Genomic DNA, 20308 nt, shown 5'->3' with positions numbered 1-20308 from the left:
AAGTAAAATTATTACATGAAAAGTATAAGAATTATTTAATACTTAGTTATAAGTAGTTAAAATGGCTGAATGAAGTGTTAAGAATATTTTGATAAAACGTACATGTTCCGTACTAAAGGTCTTCACGATATTTGACAGCAGAACACTGATTACAAATATGATTAGGGGAGGACTTGGGACTAAGGAAAATTGAAAACCATGAAGCAGATTTATTGATTGTAATGATTTGCTTACAAAAACATAATCTAGCACATCAAACTCTCCGCATAGAACTAAATACATCTGTTCCACCAATCTTTTCTAACATCAGGCGTGCATCAAAGCACCTTCTATTGCCAATGAATTTAGTCATCAATAACAGTAATAATAAATTGTCCTCTAACTATAAAAAGGAAAAATTGTTATTGTCGGCCTCTAATCCAATGCAGGTAGCCAATTCTATTGATGTTAATCCTTGTTGCAACCAGCTTATTGTCCATTTGTATGTGCACATTCCAGGATAGCCAAAACCAGCCGTAATCGTGTTGTTCTCTACTTTACAATTTCAGTAGTGTTCTAATATTTGATAGGACCATCTAGGCTGCCGGATGCAAACTGCCACAATAACAAAAGTTCACACTATCAGTTATTAACATTACTATTTAGAGAAGATTGAATTTTGTACAAAAAAAAAATCACTTATATAGGTACAATGTTTATCTGTGATTACAAATAAATTCTCAAAATATTTTGGATACGGGTAATAAATGTTTAGAAAGAAATGTATAAAATTCATGAGATATGGTTAATGTATAATCGCAATTCCTAATCCAAGTTAAAAACATTCTTCTCGGACTCTACTAAACAAAAAAAAAAAAAGAATTATAAGTCATTCTCATCATATATTACTTCTTATTTTTCACACACATGAATAATACTAGCAATCTCTTTCATTTCTTGAAATCATTCAAATCGAGAACAATTTCAGTTTTGGATCCTCTGGGGACAGTGTTTCAAATGAAAAAATAAAAAGTATTAGCCTCCTTCACAAGAAAAAAATAAAAGAAACAAGCAAGGAACCCAATCAAAGCAGACTTTTGTAAAGAAGCAAGATCTTCAAATAATGTGAACCAAGGTGCATTCTCTCACGGACAATATATCTGAAGTTTGAACAGAAAAGTAGTACTTTCTTTTATATAAACCTTTCTAAATATTATATTTAGATACCGTCCCTAGATAAGAAATTGATGTCCCACAGTAAAAGATTTCAGAAACAAGTCCTTGTTTACTCGTAAAGCAAAACAACTAACCTGCTGAACAATTGGATTTGTTGTAGTTGTAAATTCATGAGTCATTCCTTCCCAAACAATCGTTCCCTTGTGTAGAAACAACAATCTGTATATATGAAGTAACTTAGCAAATTAGGGTACATGAATTCTGGGCAAATTAAGAGGCTTAAGGGGACAGGAAACACATCCAATCATTATGAAAAAATTGATCACCTATCAATGGCTCTTTTAATGGTACTATGTTGGTGAGTAACAACCACATAAGATGCAATATTCCCAGGTTTTCCACGAGCATCTCGTCCTTTTATGTGCACTGAGCGAATCAGATCCTCAACAACAGTAGATGCAATAGGATCAAGTCCAGCAGTTGGTTCGTCATATAAAAGCACCTGTACAGAATGATGATGCGTATATTTTATAAACAGAAGAGAGAGAAGAGGATGCCACATGTTGATTAAAAAACAGTGAATGTTACACTGTGTTAGATCCAAAAATAATCTCCATTGTTGGAAATTTATGTGACCATCAACTATAGTTCTTTTTTCCTATAGTAACCAACACAAAGTGGCAGGCTTTCATATGACTATAGTTCATAAGTGATTATACAGATAACCTGAGCCATCATCGATAGTAACTATAGTTCCAACCAATGTCTACCCTCCTCGCTATGCAAGCAAGGTTGTCACAATTCAAATCCCTCTTTAGTCCTTCACTCATTTTTAACATGAACTAACCTAGGAGTGCCTAATATCCACCCCCCTCCTGTAACACTGCTTGAAACTAATGACTCACTTATGCTTGAAACATAAGGACCCAAGAATTAAAGTTCTAATGCACTCTTCTCTAGTAGTAAAAATTTCAAACAATAACAGAGGATAGAAATGGGAAGCTAACACACCTCTGGCTCAATTGATTCCTTTGTGGTGTCACAGATAATAGATCGAGCTAAAGCAACTCGCTTTTTCATCCCACCTGATAATTCAGAAGGCAACCGATCTTCAACTCCCTGTAAAAAACGGGTGAGAAGTTAATCTTTTGTAAAACATAATGACTATGCAACAAAAATGGAAGAAAGCAGTAGTTAACAGCAATCCAGTAGTATGAGTATGGAGCAACTTTCTCAGTGGCAGAAAGGAAATGTATGCCACTGCTGCTACCCTTTATGCAGTATCTGCTGCCTGGTGTTCATGGTTTTGAACCAGATGCATACCTTCAATCCAACTGCAGCCAAGGTTTCCTTGACAAGCTCTGATATCTGGTCCTCAGACATACTCGAGTGTTCATACCTGAACAATTAAATAGGTCAAAACAAAACATATAAAATAGTCTTAGAAGAATAGAAGAGAAAAAAACTATTTAATCAATCAACTTTATCACATTTTAGACGACAATGTAAGAAATGAACTGAAGTTTAAAAGGGGAAGTTGTCTTACAAGAGAAAACCAACATTTTCACGAACAGACAAAGAATCAAAGAGTGCGGCACTTTGGAAAACCTGTTTACAGATTAAATGTAGAAAATTACAATGGAAGCATAATAGCGCCCAAGAAGTAGCACATTGCATATTACTCTGACACTTACTAATCCAATCCGAAGACCAGATAGGTTATCATCGCTTACTAAACCAACCCTCTTTTTTCCTCGAATGTAAACTTCCCCCTGTTAATTTGACAGTGATAGCATTCAAGAAATGAACTCATTTGAATGAAACTAAAATCAAATAACCATAATCTCAAACCAAATACTTACCTTATCCGGGGCAAGAAGTCCTGCTATAATCTTCAAAACTGTAGATTTACCAGTCCCAGAGGGACCAATTATTCCAACAGCTTCACCGTGCCTGATCTATTCATTATATAAAAAAGAAAAAAAAAATTAGCAAACTCCATGTCAGCTAGATCTCCCCTACTACCACCGACAATTAGGCCCGCAAAACAACCTATTCAAGCAGACCCTCTTTTATTGAGACTCCATGTTTTAAAAGCTCACAAATTTGCACCGTCCTTTTATTTTGTATTTTTGCATCCCAAATATGGATGGATCTAATTTTCGTCATTAGAACATAGCATCCAAAATTTTTAAGACGACCCTATTGACAACTGGTTTTCATTTAACCCACTTCTTTCCTTAAATGAATTAATCAAAAAACAGGTATGTAATGGAGCTCAACAAAGTTGTTTGGTCCGTATCACAAACCTAACACAAGGGTCAAGACTTGGTTGTCATTGTTGTAAGCATTCACCACTTCATTATTTCGTGCTAGATAGCACACTCGACAGAAAACAACAAAAGAAGCAAACCAAACATAAGGATATGGACATGTTGCATAAATTTCTCTATAATCATTTACAGGAGGAAATTAGTTTCTCTCACAGTTATGATTAACTTATCTACTTTACCTTTCACGGAAGTTATAAGAGAGAGGTTCAATGAAAGTTCAGTGTTATAATTGATTTTAAGTCAAGGAAAAAACTCAATTCATTTTCCTTTCCTACGAGTGCATAGCAAAGTGATATAACGAAAACCATTGTCAAGTACAAAACCCCTCACCTTGAAGCTGACACCATTTAAGATTTTCTTTTCCCCGAAAGATTTGTACACATCTTTACACTCAATAAGAACATCAGAATCATCATCCTGATCCCGCGCCGCGCTCAGCTGTTCTGATTTGTGTAAACCCTGGCAACAACCTTGATGTCAGCCAGATATCCATTGGAAGGGAAAAACAAAACAAAAACAAAAACAAAACTTTATGTTTACCCAGAACCCCAGACTCACTTAACACCAACCCCAACAACAAAATCTGATTACTGAACCAAAAAGCGAAATCAAATTATAGACATTTACATTGAAATTAACAGGGGAAGAGTCCTGGCTCTTGAAGTTCTGCGGAGGTGCGATGCAGGCGCACACAACCTTCCTGTGATCCCTGTGACGGTGCTTGGTGTAACGGAAGGTGTTGGGAGAAAGGATTCTGGTGGAAGCGTTTTGTGCAGTGAAGGGTAGAAAGGGGGTGGTGGTTGACAGGGAAACCATGGTAATGAGGAATGAAGAAAGAAAAAGAGAAGAGAAGAATTAATATAAGTGGGGTTGTTGTGTTATGAGATGGAAAGCATGTGATTCATATGGGGTTTAGAGTTTCCTTTCAAAGTAGCAATGATGGTCAAATGGAAATGGCCGGTGGTTTTTTTGTTGCTTGGGGTTGGGGAAGACCTGATTCTGTTTCTTTGTCTTTGTTTCTCTCTAATTGTAGCAAAGTATCGACAGAGTTTCGTTTAGTTTAGGCTTACCGCGGATTAAAATTGGAAGGGAAGAAGACAAATCAACACTCAGAATCATGTGCTATGATCTATGCTCGTCCCTCTCACCCTCCCAATTTCACACACGCAACTTTACAATCTCTTTCACCCATTTTCACAACTCCATCTTTTTGACAATTTCTTTTCTGCCACAATAAATTATGTTTAAATTAATTGGCAAGTCATGTAATTCGTAAAATTTCAATTATTAAATTTTATTTCTTTTACTTTTAATTAAGTCCTATTTCTTTTTTGTTAAAATGATGTTTATTTTGGTTAGTTTAACGTTAATGTTGTCTTTGCCCGTATCACAAGTATAACTTTGTAGCCTTTTTAGTTTTCTTAAAGTTTTTAACCACTTATTAGATTATGGTTATCATTGTGTCGGAGCGTGTTATTGTTAGTACTAGGTGTATTGAAAGGAGATAAATTAGTCAATAATAAATTGAGTTAGACTTGATTCAAGTAATGTTGAATTGAGTGAAGTTTAGCATGGATCACGATAAGTTATGTTTTGGTTTTATACATGTTTAGTCAAGTTAAAACATGTTTGACATATGTTAGATCAAATTAAATTGAACTCGTGTCGATCAGATCAAGTCGTGTTAAGGTTAGATTGAGTTAAGTGGAATCCATATTTGTTAAAGTAAATTCCAAATTAGTATAAACATTGTTGGATGAATTTGAATTAAGTATCTTACGTTAACCAAATATTATGTTGGGTTCAAATCAAACTAAGGTTGTTCAAGTTGTAATAACTTGGATGGACCTATTTCAAACTCAATTGAGTTAAGTCTATGTGAACCTAACCATGTTAAGTGCACCTCGTATCAAGTTGGGTAGGAACCACATTAGATGGATTGTAATAGGCCCGTGTTAGGTTAAATTAGATCAAACTCACATAAAACTAAATTGAGTTGGATCCATATTAGATCAAGTATAGATGAATCACTTCGTACTAAATCAAATAATACCAGTTTATGATGAAGTCAAGTTAAACACACATAGAATATAGTTGAGTCAAATCTAAATAGAATAAAATTAAATTAAACTCGTGTTAAATTAAATTAAATCGAATAACATTGGACTAAGATAAATTAAAATCACAACAAATCAAATTAAGTACAACACAAATTAAATTGAGTCAAATAAAATTTATACCAAACTAAATAAAAATCAAGCTAAATACAATTAAATATATGTTAAACTAGATAAAGTTATATTCATATCCATATAAATAAATCAAACCCATATTAAGTCAAATAAATCTTATGGCCAATCTTCTTTTTCTGTCACCTTTCAACCATGTCCTTCCCCCTTCACAACCCATCTATTTAAGAATGTAACACACCAATATATCAACACTTTAACGCTTATGATGCGAATATAAAACTAATGTAAAATAGTTTTACATTTTCATTCAATGAAAATAATTATTTTATTGGTATTCGCAAATCATTGATATTTTAAAGTAGTTATTATAAAAGTCAACAAAAAACTTCTTATACACACTATCTTATAATACATGATAATTAAATTATATACACTATAGGATTGAAAAACAGTTTGTTATCTTTTGTTCATTGTATATTTATTAATGTCTAAGGTTAATATATTTAAGGATGACAATGAGTCGGATCGAGCATGAATAGTGTCTACTCGTAACCCGACTTGATAAAAAAAATTTACCCGTTATCTGCACGGATACTTGCTTAAAAAATATCCGCAGATATTTTAAAACCCGCACATATCCGTGGATACTCGTTTAAAAAATATCTGTGGATATTTTAAAACTTGTGGATATCCGCAGATACCCACAAATATATAAAAAAATATATTTTTATAAATTATTAAAATAAAATTTAAATAGAATTACAAAAAAATATATAAAATATAATATAATATAAATTAAATATAAATTAAAATTTAATTTTTCTTTCGGTTGAATTGGTGCGAGGGTCAGTCGTCCTTCTTTGCTTTGTTCTCTTTTGATCTTCAATCCTTTTTAACAATGTCATCCACTTCGATGGGTTGTTGACGTGCAGAAGACACTCCGACCGAAGATATAAAAAGGTCTAGCAATCAAACCCAAATAATCAATAATTAATACTGTATATTTTGTAAAGAGTAAGACAATTTGACTGTTAATTAGTGCAGTATATTTTTAGGCAATCAAACCCAATAATCAATAATCAATATCATATATTTGGTAAAAAGTAAGGCAATCTAAGCTGTTAATACCAGTTAATTGTCCATAAATAACAATTTAATTCTGATTAGTATACTTCTCATAGTGTAATTTTAATTAAATAAATTAATGTTAATTTTAATTAATTTAACTTAATAATTTTTTTTTTCGGATAATGAATATCCACGGCTACGAATAATATAATATCCACATCCGACCCGTTTATAAAAATAATAACAAGTTTTGAATAATAAATATTCATATATATCAATTATCTATCGCGGATTTAATATGAGACATAGGTATTTTTTTACATACTTAATCTAATAGAAGAGCACATGAAATAAAATATGCTGCTATATTTAGACTAAAATATCTTTATTTCTTTAATCTTAACAAATTAATACTATAATAATTATAAAATAAGGGTACAATAGTGCAGTGAGCCTGCATCCAGATCCTGTAATTATAGTGTATATTCCCCAATTTCAAGGGACCAATTAATCTGAAAATTGGAGCTTATGAACACTGCTTCACAAATACAAAACAGGTGTGTGTTTCACCTTGCCTAACGGTCTCGCGTGTGCACCACTGGACAGCGCAACACTCGATCAGATCCATCCATCCACCGTCCGTGGTAAGCGCCCTCTTCCTCTCTTTCGCCACCGCCACCACCACCACCACCGCGCGCTCTCCCTCTCTCTTGCCGATTCCGATCACCATGTTCAAATTCCTCAAAGAGGTCGTTGGTGGATCTGGAACCGGCCTCAAGGATCTACCGTATAACATAGCCGAACCTTTCCCTTCCGCCTGGGGCTCCTGGACTCACTCTCGCGGCACCTCCAAGGTAGTCTCCGCATTTTCCCTTTCAATTCACTAATATATGTTTCACGAGCACCTAAATCTAATCTACACCTGTAGACATAGCTTATACTATAACGCCAGAAGTGAAACGAAGAATTTCAATTAGGTGTACACTGACTATGTTTTCATGTATGGTTATTCGGTTATTTTTTTTGTATAACACTGCCACGCCACTGTTTCAGGACGACGGTTCTCCTGTCTCTGTCTTTTCTCTCTCTGGCTCCAATGCTCAGGACGGTCACTTAGCTGCTGCGCGCAACGGCGTCAAGCGTCTTCGAACTGTTGAGTATCGTAATTTTTGAATTTTTAGTGTTTTTTTTGGTTTGGAATTGTGGATTGCGTGGTTTTTATAGGGCTTTGTGGTGCTGGTTTTCAGGTTAGGCATCCGAATATATTGTCGTTTCTTCACAGCGCTGAGATTGAGACTTACGATGCAGGTTCGCCGAAGGTTACGATATATATTGTGACTGAACCTGTGATGCCGCTGTCTGAGAAAATCAAGGAGTTAGGGCTTGAAGGTACACAAAGGTATCAAATGAGTTATTGTTGTTTTTTTGGGTGAAGAGTTATTGCATGCGTGGAGTTCTATAGTTTTTTTGGGTGAAGAGTTATTGCTGGTTTAGTGAAGAGTTATTGCTTGTTTAGGGATGAATATTATGCTTTGGGTCTTCATCAAATAGCTAAAGCTGTGAGCTTCTTGAATAATGATTGTAAACTTGTGAGTATTTATGAGTTTCTTTCTTTTTACTCATTTTTTTAATCATTTATTGACAAGTTTTATTTGTTGCAGATTCACGGCAATGTTTGCTTGGCTAGTGTTGTTGTTACACCGACTTTGGACTGGAAGCTTCACGCTTTCGATGTTCTATCTGAGTTTGATGGGAGCAATGAAACATCTTCTGGTCAAATGCTGGTATATACGTGTTTCTGTTTGCAATATATTGTTTCCTTCATGTTTTGGCACTACTATTTGAATTTACGTAACACTTAAATGGCCATGTCATGCTAGTTCGTTTGCAGCCTTAAGTCTGTTCATACATTTTGGTCATCTCTAACTTTACGACTTCCATATGATTTATGACAAATTTGATATTTTCGATGCTCCCTTGTAGTGATTTGATCTGGGCTTTTTTATTTAGAAATAAAGGTATGGAATAGGGGGACCAAATATTCTGCTCACAAGTTATCATATTTCCTGTTTAGCAATATGCGTGGCTTGTTGGATCACAATACAAACCAATGGAGTTGGCAAAATCAGACTGGGATGCAATTAAGAAGTCTCCTCCATGGGCCATTGATTCCTGGGGCATGGGTATGTTTTTTTTCTCCTGTTCTTTTAGATAATAATTCATAGTGATAGCAAATTGGTTTATATGGTGGAATCGAGGAATAGAACATAGGAGGAAGAATATTCTATTATTTTGTGTCTTTAGTTTCTAGCTTAGGGTAAAGTTTCAGTTCCTCTTGCCTACTGCCAAGACTAGTTGATTGATCATATGACCCCAATAAATATTTTACATTTTGTTCTCATTTAGAATTAGGTAGTTCCACTGAGAAGATTTAATAAAATTATTTTCTAGTTTGTGAAATTACACTAGGGGGTGTTTTGCAAAATTTAAAACTATTAAAAATGAGACAAGAAGGAACTAGTTACACAAGGTCATGTGAAAATCATCTGCTTTATTAGGGTCATCCGACATATTTTGGTTCAAAATTATCTAGGAATATGAAATAGGAAAAGGGATAATATGGAAAATGTGGGGCTAGAAAAAGGAAATTAAGAGATAAAGAACTGGTTTTTCAATGTTTATTTTATAGTTATAGAATTAAGGAGCTGATCCTATATAATAAAAAAAATCTAGATTATATACCTATTATTAGGAACATTTTTAATTATTCCTGTGTCATATCTTTGTTATTAGAGGATATAAGATCTCCTCTGTTTATTGTATTGCTTTCTTTTTCTTAATATAAATAATGCACATGTGCTGTCTAAATAATACACAATTTCAGCTCAATGTTTATCTTTCCTATTGTTTAACATGGCAAATGTTGCATTGGAGGTCACTCCAATGATTATTCATGCACAATTAGAATGTCCTGGCTTGACAAAATTTTTAAAACATGTCTACTTATAATTGTGAATAATGCTAACTTGGAAAACATATTTGCCGGTCTTTTTCTTGATAGTCTTAATGAATGAACTTTATCCCCGTTTTTTCTTGATAGTCTTAATAAATGAACATTATCTCCTTTTTCTTTAGTTTACTATTATAGTTGGGGTCCTTCTCGTACTGTTATCCCTTTCGGTTTTAAATTTCTATTACCTTTATTGATGATTATTTTTTTGAAATTGGATTTGGTTGATGAAGAATCGAAAAGGTTTTTTCTATATTTCAATTTTTTCCCTATGAAATTAAAACACAATTTGGTATATTTGTATGTGCTTTTTGTTGTGACAATGCTCGTGAATATCTGTTTAACCAATTATAGCAGTTCATAGTATCCTTCATAAAACTTCTTGTCCTCATACTCAACAAAATGGTGTAATAGAACTTAGAAGCAAACATCTTATTAGAACTACTTGAACACTTCATAATAATCTTCCTCACCTATTTTGGGAGATGCTATCCTTACAACATGTTATCTCACTAACTGGGTGCCTGATTTTAATGATTGGGTACCCCACTGTGCTTTTGGTACCACATGCTTTGTTCATAACCTCACACCTGGTCAAGATAAAATTTCTCCTTGGTCATTCAAATGTGTCATCCTCAAAATGGGTATCAATGTTTCTCTCCTGATCTTCAAGAGTATTTTGTGTCTGCAGACATCTAATCATGTCAAATCAGTTCTTTCCTTGAAACTTCGCTAAGAAAGTCTTCAATTGTTAGAAGAACTGGGCAATATTTTCGATGGAAGAATGAGTAATTTTAGTTAAAACTGTGAAAATTTTGATTGATATTGTATGTTCACTGATTTTTTTCCACTTTCCGTTTTCCTTTCCATTCCATGTCTTACATATTTGAAAATCATAATTTTTAGGCTGCCTAATTTATGAGGTATTCTCTGGTCTGAGGTTGAGCAAGACAGAGGAGTTACGCAACACTGGTTCCATCCCCAAGGTCAGTAGCCTCATTCTTTTCTCTTTCATGGTTTTATGGCTGCATATAGTAATTAAAAAGGACATTTTAGTTTGCTGGTTGCTTTTATGTTTTTTATTTGAAAAGTTCATTTTTCACTTTTATGTTATTTTTTGTCTCACAGTCTCTGCTTCCAGATTATCAACGACTATTGAGTTCCATGCCCTCCCGTAGATTAAACTCATCAAAGCTTATAGAAAATAGCGGTGAGTTCTCCTTTATGTATTTATACTTAATCATATATGGAAATGGTTTACCTAGCATTATAGTAGTTTTTTTGCCTCTTTGAAGGATTCATGTGTTTTGTGGTTTATATTGTAAGCTATATCGGATCCTATACATACATGAATACATGTATCAGAGAGATTATATACATCAGAACAAATTAATGATTTTTTTTTTTACCATTTTTATGATACAATATGCAAAAAAAAAGGGTGGTAAAATCTTCAGAAATGGAAAATTTGGTGGTAAAATGCACAAAAAGTAATTTGAGTGATAAAATTCGCAAAAGGATGATGGTAATTGAGTTGTAAAATGTGCAACTAAGTCTTATTTAATCTAGTCTTGGATATGCTTACCAGGGATAGAATGGAGTTAATACCTAATTGCATGTTTTCTATCGATGATATAGTTTTTGATTGAGGAATGAAGGGAAAAAGTTAGCTTTAAACTTTTAGAAATAAACTTTGAAACTGAAGAGGTTTTGTTTGAGTAGGAGCAAGATAGAACATATGAATGGTAACTACAATGTTCTCAGTTATCAAACGTTTGATTTTACAGGGGGAAGGGTGAATGGCGGTGGTTGTTTTGAAATAACTATTGTTATTGTTAGAGATATTTTTCCTATTTCTTTGTTATTGTACTGATGTATGACCTGGGAGGTGAGGTGGGTTTTGAGACACTTTTATTGTCCACAAAACAAGCAATTAAATAGGCCCAAAACTGGAAAAAGAAACAGTTTTTTTTTTTTTTTCTTATTAAATTGAAAAATGGTGGGTCAGCCTATTAACCTGCAGCCCACTCTATGATGGGATGGGTTATAAATTTCAGCCCATATAACCATGGTGGGCTGGCCCAGCCCAACCTATTTTCATCGCACCACAATAGGATGAGTTGACCCGTTTTGCCACCTCTATTGAAATGGGGGCAGAAAGAGACCAAGTACTTCAGAGAAAATTATCATCTCATGTTGAATAAAATCCCTGGTAATTTGGTCTTCAACCAAGCCTAATGTCATTCAATCCGTGTAGCCAATATCATCCAATAGGATAAATCTTTTGTTGTTTTAGTTTATTGTGAAGAGGATTGATTGTGCAATGAAAGGAAGGGAAGAGGGATTCAGTTTGTCAGGTACTGTGTTTGTGAAGTGGTTATGGTTATTTAAATGGAGATTTAGCATCTCTAAATGCAAAATAATTTTAGTTTGTTCAGATCACCTGCAAACAAGAAAGAAAATTTTCTTTAGTAATCTGTATAACTCATTCTATCTAAACGGTTCTGTTTTGATATTGTCATAACTTGGGCTCATGATATTATTTTATGAAAATCCTATCTTTTATATAGTTTTGTTTTTTTCAATAATGGATATGCAGAATATTTTCAAAATAAGCTGGTAGACACTATACATTTCATGGAAATTCTCAGTTTGAAAGATAGTGTGGAGAGAGACACCTTCTTCCGCAAGCTTCCAAATTTAGCTGAGCAACTTCCTCGCCAGATAGTGTTGAAGAAGGTATATTTCTGTTGAATTTCTGATAGTAAAATATAATCGGATAAACTTTTATTATCCAATTTTTATGATTCTTATGTTTTGTATTTTCAGTTACTTCCTTTATTAGCTTCTGCCCTTGAATTTGGTTCAGCTGCTGCGTCAGCTTTGACTGCATTGTTGAAAATGGGTTCCTGGCTTTCGTCTGAGGAGTTTAACGTAAAGGTAAATACATGTAAACCATTTCCTTTTCCCTTTTACAGTGCATAAATTTATTTACACTCTTCAATTAAGATTCAACCCCATTCTTGTATTGGATTTCTATATTCATATCTAGGTACTTCCTACAATAGTTAAATTATTTGCCTCCAATGATCGAGCTATTCGAGTTGGCCTTCTCCAACATATTGATCAGTATGGAGAGTCTTTATCACCACAAGTTGTTGATGAGCAAGTGTGTACTCAATTTCTCTACCTCCTTTGTTCTTGACAATTCCTTTTCATAGGATATACGAAACATTCCTTTTCACAATGTGGATACTTAAAATTCTTATTGACACATATGACTAGGTTTACCCTCATGTTGCTACTGGGTTTTCCGACACATCTGCTTTTCTCAGGGAATTGACTCTGAAGTCTATGTTAATTCTGGCTCCAAAGGTATTCCTATTTTCCCTTGGTTTCATTTTACAATTTACAAGTGCTACTGGTCTTATTGTGCAATGCCACATACATATAGCATTTATAGCTAATTGGTGTAGGTGTATCATGTTTGACCCAACAATGATGAAATTTACATTGAGAAATATCTGTTTGAGGGAAGTGATGACACTTCTAAATTATCTGTGTTCAGTAAGCCATTACCTTTTTGTAACAGAACAGAGGTCTGAGTTGTATGAGATTTAAATGATGTTTAATACCCTTCAATGAGATGCTTAGTTTGCTTTAGATTGGTTATATTTATAACATTGAATAGTCATCAAAGTCTGATCAACCCTTAAAGTATCATGTACTTTAGAGCTTGCAGCCTGTATCCTTACTGTTTCTTTTCTTTATTAGTTTTCCCTACTTCACCAAATATTATCGTATATTTATTTGGTGAAATTTCTCTGAAAAATTGTTCGTTAAAATGTGGTTTGTTTGATAATTGCAGTTGTCTCAAAGGACCATCTCAGGATCATTATTGAAGTATTTGTCAAAGTTGCAGGTACTGCCTAAACAAGCTCTGTATAGTGAATTAAAAGTCAAGCTGCTTGTTTATGACTGAAGAAGTGATGCATCGAGAAAGTTCTTGTTTTTAAATTGTTAGACTGCTTTTAAGAATCTTGAACACGTGGGACTGATATGCTGATGGAAAAAAGTGAAGCGTCCCATTAGAATTTTATAATATATTGATTAAAACAGCTCCTTTTTTTGAAGCATACGTGTCTCCCATCTCTTATTTCTCAAAATTTACTGATAACCTCACTACCAATTTTTATTGGAACAAAAGCATCATATTTAGGGGAAAGTTTTCAATTTTATTTCTTTTATTTGCTTCTTTATGTTCACGTCTTCATGGTTTTTCGTTTCTGAAATGTATTACATCTGCATTTTTTTGTAGGTTGATGAAGAACCAGCAATTAGAACAAATACTACCATATTACTAGGCAACATTGGAAGTTACTTAAACGAGGGAGTATGTTCCAAATGCTATCTGAAATTTAATTAGTGTGCTCTGAAATTTAATTAGTATGCTGTTTTATTTTATAATGTTATAGCATATTTTTCTTCGGTAAATTAATTTTGATGCTATTTTGTCAGACAAGAAAAAGAGTTTTGATCAATGCATTTACAGTTCGTGCATTGCGTGATACTTTTCCACCTGCTAGAGGAGCAGGTATCAGAACCATACACTATCTATAGTTCTTCTTCGTTGTTACACTTCTCCAACATTCTTTTTACATAATATTTAATTTTTATTATTCAGGTATTATGGCTTTGTGTGCCACCAGTTCCTACTATGACATCACTGAAGTTGCAACCCGGATTCTTCCTAATGTTGTTGTGCTCACAATTGATCCTGACAGGTTATATCTCTGTATAAGCTTGTATTTCTTCTATCCCCTTTACCACGTGAAAAAGAACGAATATTCCAGTGACTTAATTCATCCAAATAGTTAGTACTTATAGTTGGCTGATTCATCATTTTAGTATAGTAATTAATTGATGCTGAAATGGCTCTTTTCCCTAAATTATATATTTATATGCTCTGAATCTTCTTTTGTATTTGTATTTATATTTGTGCTGAGATGCGATGTTTTGTTTGTTTGTTCTTGCATTTAGATTCTATAGAGATAATTTTTATTATTGTTTTGTTGATTATTTGGTCATTTTTGAGACATTGATTGCACAATGTTCTTGTCACGGTTTAAACAGTGATGTTAGGATTAAGGCGTTTCAAGCTGTTGATCAATTTTTGCAGATAGCCAAGCAACACTATGAAAAGGTATACTCCGAAATTGTTCTTCGCTGTTGTTCTGATGCTTATCATGGTTCCCAAATCAGCCAGAGTGTAATGTCATTCTTTTATAGAAGAAATTAGGTGTGAAGGCTGAATTTATATGTTTGAGTGTGTGTGTCTGTCTTCTATTTTCTATCAATTCATGTCTATCTATTGCATTTCACCTCTGTGATAATATAGTTTTCTCTCACTACTAGTATCCTTTGTTAATTTTTGTAATTAAATAAAAGATTGGAAGGAAAGGACACTATTGTTGAGAAATCACCATTATATTAACTAATAATGTCTTTGAAGATGATCATCTAATGTGGTGCTGTTATGTTTTCTGTCAAAAGACAAATGCATCAGATACCACTGGTGCTGCAAGTGTGGGAAGCTCATCTGTTCCAGGAAATGCTAGTTTGCTCGGGTAAGTCAGTTCAAACTTTGCGTGATTGAAAGTTTTAATGTTAAGAAATGGAGAGAAAAGATACTTAATATCTACTTATGATTTTAGATTTCATTGTGTTAATACTTAATATGTGTAGATTATCTAATTTTTCATTCAAAAATGGCTTTTATATCAAAAATATCTGAGAAATTTTCATTCAAAAACGGAAAGCCAAAGTAACTAACCCAAACGCACATGCATGATTAAATACGAGTTTTGCATTTAGATTCTTACTGATGGCATACTTATGCAGAGGCATACATTCATACTTGCGTACAAATATTTGTAATATGATTGTTAGAACATCGGAAAAGTATCCAATAGTTTCTTGATTTTTGTCTTAGAATATCTTGTCACATCACATCTTAGATCATCTTATCTTTTTAGGATCCTTATCTTTGGGTTTTATCTTTAGTATTAGTATAAATAAGTTTTGGAGTATCATCATTATCATGTAGTTTAGCTCATCTCAATATGAAGAAAATATTAGTGGAGGTCTTTCTTCCCTCAACTCCTTTCTTCAAATCTAGAACTTCATAATTCAACAATGAGCTTTCAGAACACGAAATATTGCCTATATTCAGGGAAGCACTAAATTGATTGCAAATTCATATATAAATTAGTTAAATCGGTAGGAACCCACTATTAGTACATCTACCGATTTCACGAGGCATAGGAGTATATTACTGGCAGAGCAGCTGAATACACAACAAGCTTCAGTTGCTTCCATCAATAACTGTCATCAAGGTAGTTTCTAATTCTAATACAAAACCGTTAAAGCCGAATAAGTAATTGTTTGTCACATTTTCTAACAATACATTACTGTTCCTAACTTCTACCCATAACTGCCAACGTGACATTTATTATTGCACTTGTATCTAATAATACATGATTGCTCACAATTGTTATTATTGGTTACCTCCCACATTATATACATTTTTGTTAGGAATTTGTTACTAGTATAACCCTTGTCACCTTTCAGATGGGCTATGAGCTCTTTGACCTTGAAGGGTAAACCTTCTGATCATGTTCCCGTTGCTTCTGCAAGTTCGACTGCAGTCACTTCAACAGCTTCTAATGGTACCACAGGTATGGCTAATCCTAACTGAAAATGCCTGAGAATGTTGGAAACAATCAAAGTAATCAAAGTAGCACTGTGGACAATCTTTCAATTTCTCTAGTTTCATTAACAAAGAGCTTGCTGGAAATGTAAACCCTTAAAATACAAGAGACATCATTTTGGTCGTCCAAGAAAAATTTGGTTTAACTTACTCTATTTCCACATAGAAAGTGACAGAATTGGTTCTCCAAAGAAAATTGATATTAATTTAGTCCTCAATTGAGAGTAACATGAGTTTAGCTCCTTTATCACTGGAAAGTGATATCGATTAGTTCCTCGGTCAAAGGATGAATGATCAGTGTTTACAGTCAAACAGACGATTTTGTCACACTTCTTGTTTGGTTGACTAAATCAATCTCATGTTTTTTCTCTTTTGGAGGATTGATCTTTCCTGAATCAACTGACTATAGCTAGTTGATATGATCTGGTATTTATGTGATTTTATTCTAACTGATGAACAAAGTAAAAGAAAGGAACAAACATGGAAAATCACTGGGGAAGATACAAAGCTATCTATTCTGCATCTATATCTTACCTGTTGAAGATGCCTTAATTCAGTTTGCTTAATTGTGTTACCATCCTTCCATGAGTACGTTTTTACAATATTTATCCATGTTTATTTCTTTTAATTTTTTCGGGTAATTCAGTCAGTGAGACGACAGCACCTGCCCGTGTAAGCTCCACAACAGATTTGGCTGAACACCCTGTCCCTACATCTCCTACATCAACGGATGGCTGGGGAGAACTTGAAAATGGAATTCAAGACGATCATGAAAGTGACAGGGATGGGTGGGATGAATTGGAACCACTTGAAGAGACAAAGCCAGCTCCAGCTCTTTCAAACATTCAAGCAGCACAAAGGCGGCCTGTTTCTCAACCTATTACACAGAAAAAACAAGGTATTTTTTATTTCTCTGTTAGTATTTTGGTACGAGTTTCCATGATTGCAAGTTAGCAACTAATAGTAATTTTCAGTGTCTGATTGAAAGTATCTACGGTTGTCCCAAACCTGTAAACGACATTTTAGAAAAATGTTGTTGGATGTTTTTATGCTTGATTATATGACAACCACGAGTTGAAAAACTGTTGCGTGTTTTATGATGCAAATAATCACAAGATCTATGAAGTGATTGATGGGAGTATGAATTCCTTATTCAAGTTTGCAATCTGCTCTGAATGTTGGTTTGGCGTTTCTATTAAAATACTCGTCTCATTAAGAATGCACTGTGAGCTTTGTCATTTATGTGGCTTGGGACCTCTACATGAATGTTTTGACAATTTCCAGGAAAATCTGAGTATATTTATTTGCCTGTATTAATTACTTTATTTTTAAATTATAGCCTCAAATTCGCTGTCCAAAAGTACACCAAAATTGAACAAGGACGAGGACGATGATTTGTGGGGATCTATAGCAGCTCCTGCTCCAAAAACTGCGAGACCTTTAAATTTGAAAACAGCTCAAACCGATGATGACGATCCTTGGGCTGCCATTGCTGCTCCAGCACCCACTACTAAGGCCAAGCCGTTATCCACTGGCAGAGGTAGGGTGGCCAAACCTGCCGCTCCAAAATTAGGTGCTCAGCGGATAAACCGAACATCATCAGGCATGTAATACAAATTGCCAATGCCAAGTAACAAACAAAAGAAACCGTGAAAGAGTTAATGTCAGTGCTAGTTGTTGCCCTTTTCTTTTGGTGGCACTGATCGCGTTAAAATACAAGAACCCGTCTCTATGATATATGAATTACATTTGTGACTTTATTGACGAAATTGATTTGTATACTATTCTTTTGCATGCCAATAATTTTACATGAAGGGGGATCCTCGGGGCAGCATCTTCTAAGTTGTTGTAAGGCAACAAGGCTGTGTTATATTTGCTACATATTTTGGGGTGTTTTAACTTTTTTATTTGATGAACAATTTGATGTAATGTAATGTAATTAGTTTGATAATATGTAGGACAGTTTTTTCGCTACTGGATCTACTTAACCTTGTTATTTACGGTTCAAATTTTTCTCACTTTGGATGCAGCAAGGTATCACTTTACCCTAATTTAAGTTTATGATTTTATGTTCAGAAATAAATTCTAGGTTTAAATTTTATGTTGAAAGACTGGTTACTCTAACTGTTAAGTTTTGTTACTAATTTGTTTAAAAGAATTCGTATGTAAATAGCTTTGCTTTAAAGTTAAGTTTAAATCAAAATAATTTACAAAGACATCCAAAAGTGTTCTTAAAATATTTCAAACAGTCAAGAAATTGACTGCTTTAGCAAAACATTATCAATTGGTACCTGCCACACAATCATACATATAATTGCACAAGGAAATGCATTTCTTTACGTTGATTTGGATGGATGAATTTCAAAAAGAGAGATGTTCCATTCTCGCTGTCTATGCAAATATTCCGTGAATGAACATGGTTTGTGATTTGTGATGCTGGTGAATGAGGTTGAAGATGTGAGGGAATCAATTCTTGGTTATGTGTGAAGACATGGAATTGATTATAGATTCATGTATGGGGATGTAATTGATTTTGTGAGTGCATGTGTAGGAATGGAATGGATTCTCTTGGTGCATCCGGACTCAGGGAATTGATTCTCATTCTTATTTCCAGAATCAATTCCCATTAAATTTTTTGTTAATTTTATTTTCTATTGATTTTAATTTTAAAGAAAAAATATAATTTTACATTTTAATTTATTAAAAAATATTTTTTTTTATTTATCAAATCATTTATAACAAATTATCTTTAAATCTCTCAAATTCATTTATTTATTTTTCTTCAAATCTTCTCCCCAAAACAAACACATTCCAAATATTCATGTAATGGGTTTTGATTGAATTATCCAATGACACTATAAACATAAAGCAATATAAGAAATTTAATTTGTTATGCCAAAGACATTTAAATTAACTTTATTCACATATTTTGAAATTGAGTATTTTTTTTTTTATTTACGTTTATAAAAACTATTTCTCCGATGTGGTAAATAGATTCTAATATTACGTTTTAATTTAAAAACTTAATGCATTCCAAACATTTAACTTAAAAACTAAATTTAATATTTTCATAACTAATGTCCGAAATGCACTGAATGCATATTAAAAATTAATGTCTAAAAAATTATGATTTTAAAAAAATACATTTCAGAAAGTAATCTCATAATGCATAAATTACTCCATAATACAAAATTAGTTTCCAAAACATATTTTTGTGAAAAAAAAAAGGAAAGATGCGATGCGAAAGGAATAAGACAAAGGATCCCGTTATTTTGACACCATATATTTGACACTCATTTGACACTACCACGTGTCAACATGCTATTGGCTATTTTATTTTATTTTATTTTTTTTGAAATTTGGTCTGAAAAATGCAGAGGTTTTCAGATAGAATGTTTTCCTTTTCTACCCCTTGGCATTTTGAGTTTGAATGTGAAGGATTGGTTCTCTCTCAGAATTGGTTTCTCTCTCACATTTTCTCCATTAACGCTCATGGACTACTCTTCTCCTNAGTCTCGTCGTCTCCATTGCTCTCCACTGCTCTGAAATGGCAAGTTCCGGATTGGAGCATCGCTGGACGAAGGTAAGTTCCTTTATTGTGGGTTTGGGTATTNGGATTTGTGTTTGGGTATTCGGTTTTAGGTTTGGGTTTAGGGNTTTTTTGTGGTTTCTTGTGGGTTGTGTATGTTGTTTGTTTGTTATTTGATTTGGATTGTTATTTTGTTATGGACAGTTGAGTGTGTGTCATTCATTTTCAACCATGTATATTAGCGCTCTCAAC

General features: G+C 33.6%; 2 protein-coding genes across 2 annotated transcripts; one reads left to right on the top strand and one right to left on the bottom strand.

Annotated features, from left to right (window-relative positions):
- Window positions 1–180: 180 nt before the first annotated feature.
- On the bottom strand, window positions 181–4682 carry LOC106758148 (protein TRIGALACTOSYLDIACYLGLYCEROL 3, chloroplastic). The gene is made up of 10 exons (XM_014641082.2): window positions 4116–4682; window positions 3819–3947; window positions 3018–3113; window positions 2850–2927; window positions 2702–2763; window positions 2479–2554; window positions 2167–2274; window positions 1482–1657; window positions 1290–1374; window positions 181–594 (listed from the first exon to the last, which is right to left on the bottom strand). The coding sequence occupies exons 1-10, from the start codon at window positions 4302–4304 to the stop codon at window positions 556–558; spliced, it is 1038 nt and encodes a 345-aa protein (XP_014496568.1). The 5' UTR covers window positions 4305–4682; the 3' UTR covers window positions 181–555.
- A 2538-nt stretch (window positions 4683–7220) lies between these two features.
- On the top strand, window positions 7221–18545 carry LOC106759295 (probable inactive serine/threonine-protein kinase scy1). Its single transcript, XM_014642398.2, has 21 exons — window positions 7221–7602; window positions 7802–7900; window positions 7996–8147; window positions 8265–8337; window positions 8410–8532; window positions 8823–8931; window positions 10665–10744; window positions 10887–10968; window positions 12358–12497; window positions 12588–12698; window positions 12811–12927; window positions 13044–13133; window positions 13627–13680; window positions 14077–14151; window positions 14277–14352; window positions 14443–14542; window positions 14892–14961; window positions 15312–15385; window positions 16389–16495; window positions 17174–17425; window positions 17867–18545. Exons 1-21 carry the CDS (start codon window positions 7477–7479, stop codon window positions 18136–18138), a joined length of 2382 nt encoding a protein of 793 aa, XP_014497884.1. The 5' UTR covers window positions 7221–7476; the 3' UTR covers window positions 18139–18545.
- The last annotated feature ends 1763 nt before the right edge of the window (window positions 18546–20308 follow it).

This window comes from Vigna radiata, chromosome 4 (assembly GCF_000741045.1).
Source record: "Vigna radiata var. radiata cultivar VC1973A chromosome 4, Vradiata_ver6, whole genome shotgun sequence".
Taxonomy (NCBI): domain Eukaryota; kingdom Viridiplantae; phylum Streptophyta; class Magnoliopsida; order Fabales; family Fabaceae; genus Vigna; species Vigna radiata.
The sequence above is the reverse complement of the archived record's forward strand: the minus strand, read 5'-3'. Positions and strand labels throughout refer to the sequence as shown.

Coding starts and splice junctions, on each gene's coding strand:
- LOC106759295 (XM_014642398.2), top strand. CDS start 7,477: ATGTTCAAATTCCTCAAAGAGGTCGTTGGTGGATCTGGAACCGGCCTC. Junction 13,134..13,626: donor TGTTAATTCTGGCTCCAAAG/GTATTCCTATTT, acceptor TGATAATTGCAG/TTGTCTCAAAGGACCATCTC. Junction 14,353..14,442: donor TCCACCTGCTAGAGGAGCAG/GTATCAGAACCA, acceptor TTTATTATTCAG/GTATTATGGCTTTGTGTGCC.
- LOC106758148 (XM_014641082.2), bottom strand. CDS start 4,304: ATGGTTTCCCTGTCAACCACCACCCCCTTTCTACCCTTCACTGCACAA. Junction 3,948..4,115: donor CTTCCCCTGTTAATTTCAAT/GTAAATGTCTAT, acceptor GGTTGTTGCCAG/GGTTTACACAAATCAGAACA. Junction 1,658..2,166: donor AGGAATCAATTGAGCCAGAG/GTGTGTTAGCTT, acceptor CATTCTGTACAG/GTGCTTTTATATGACGAACC.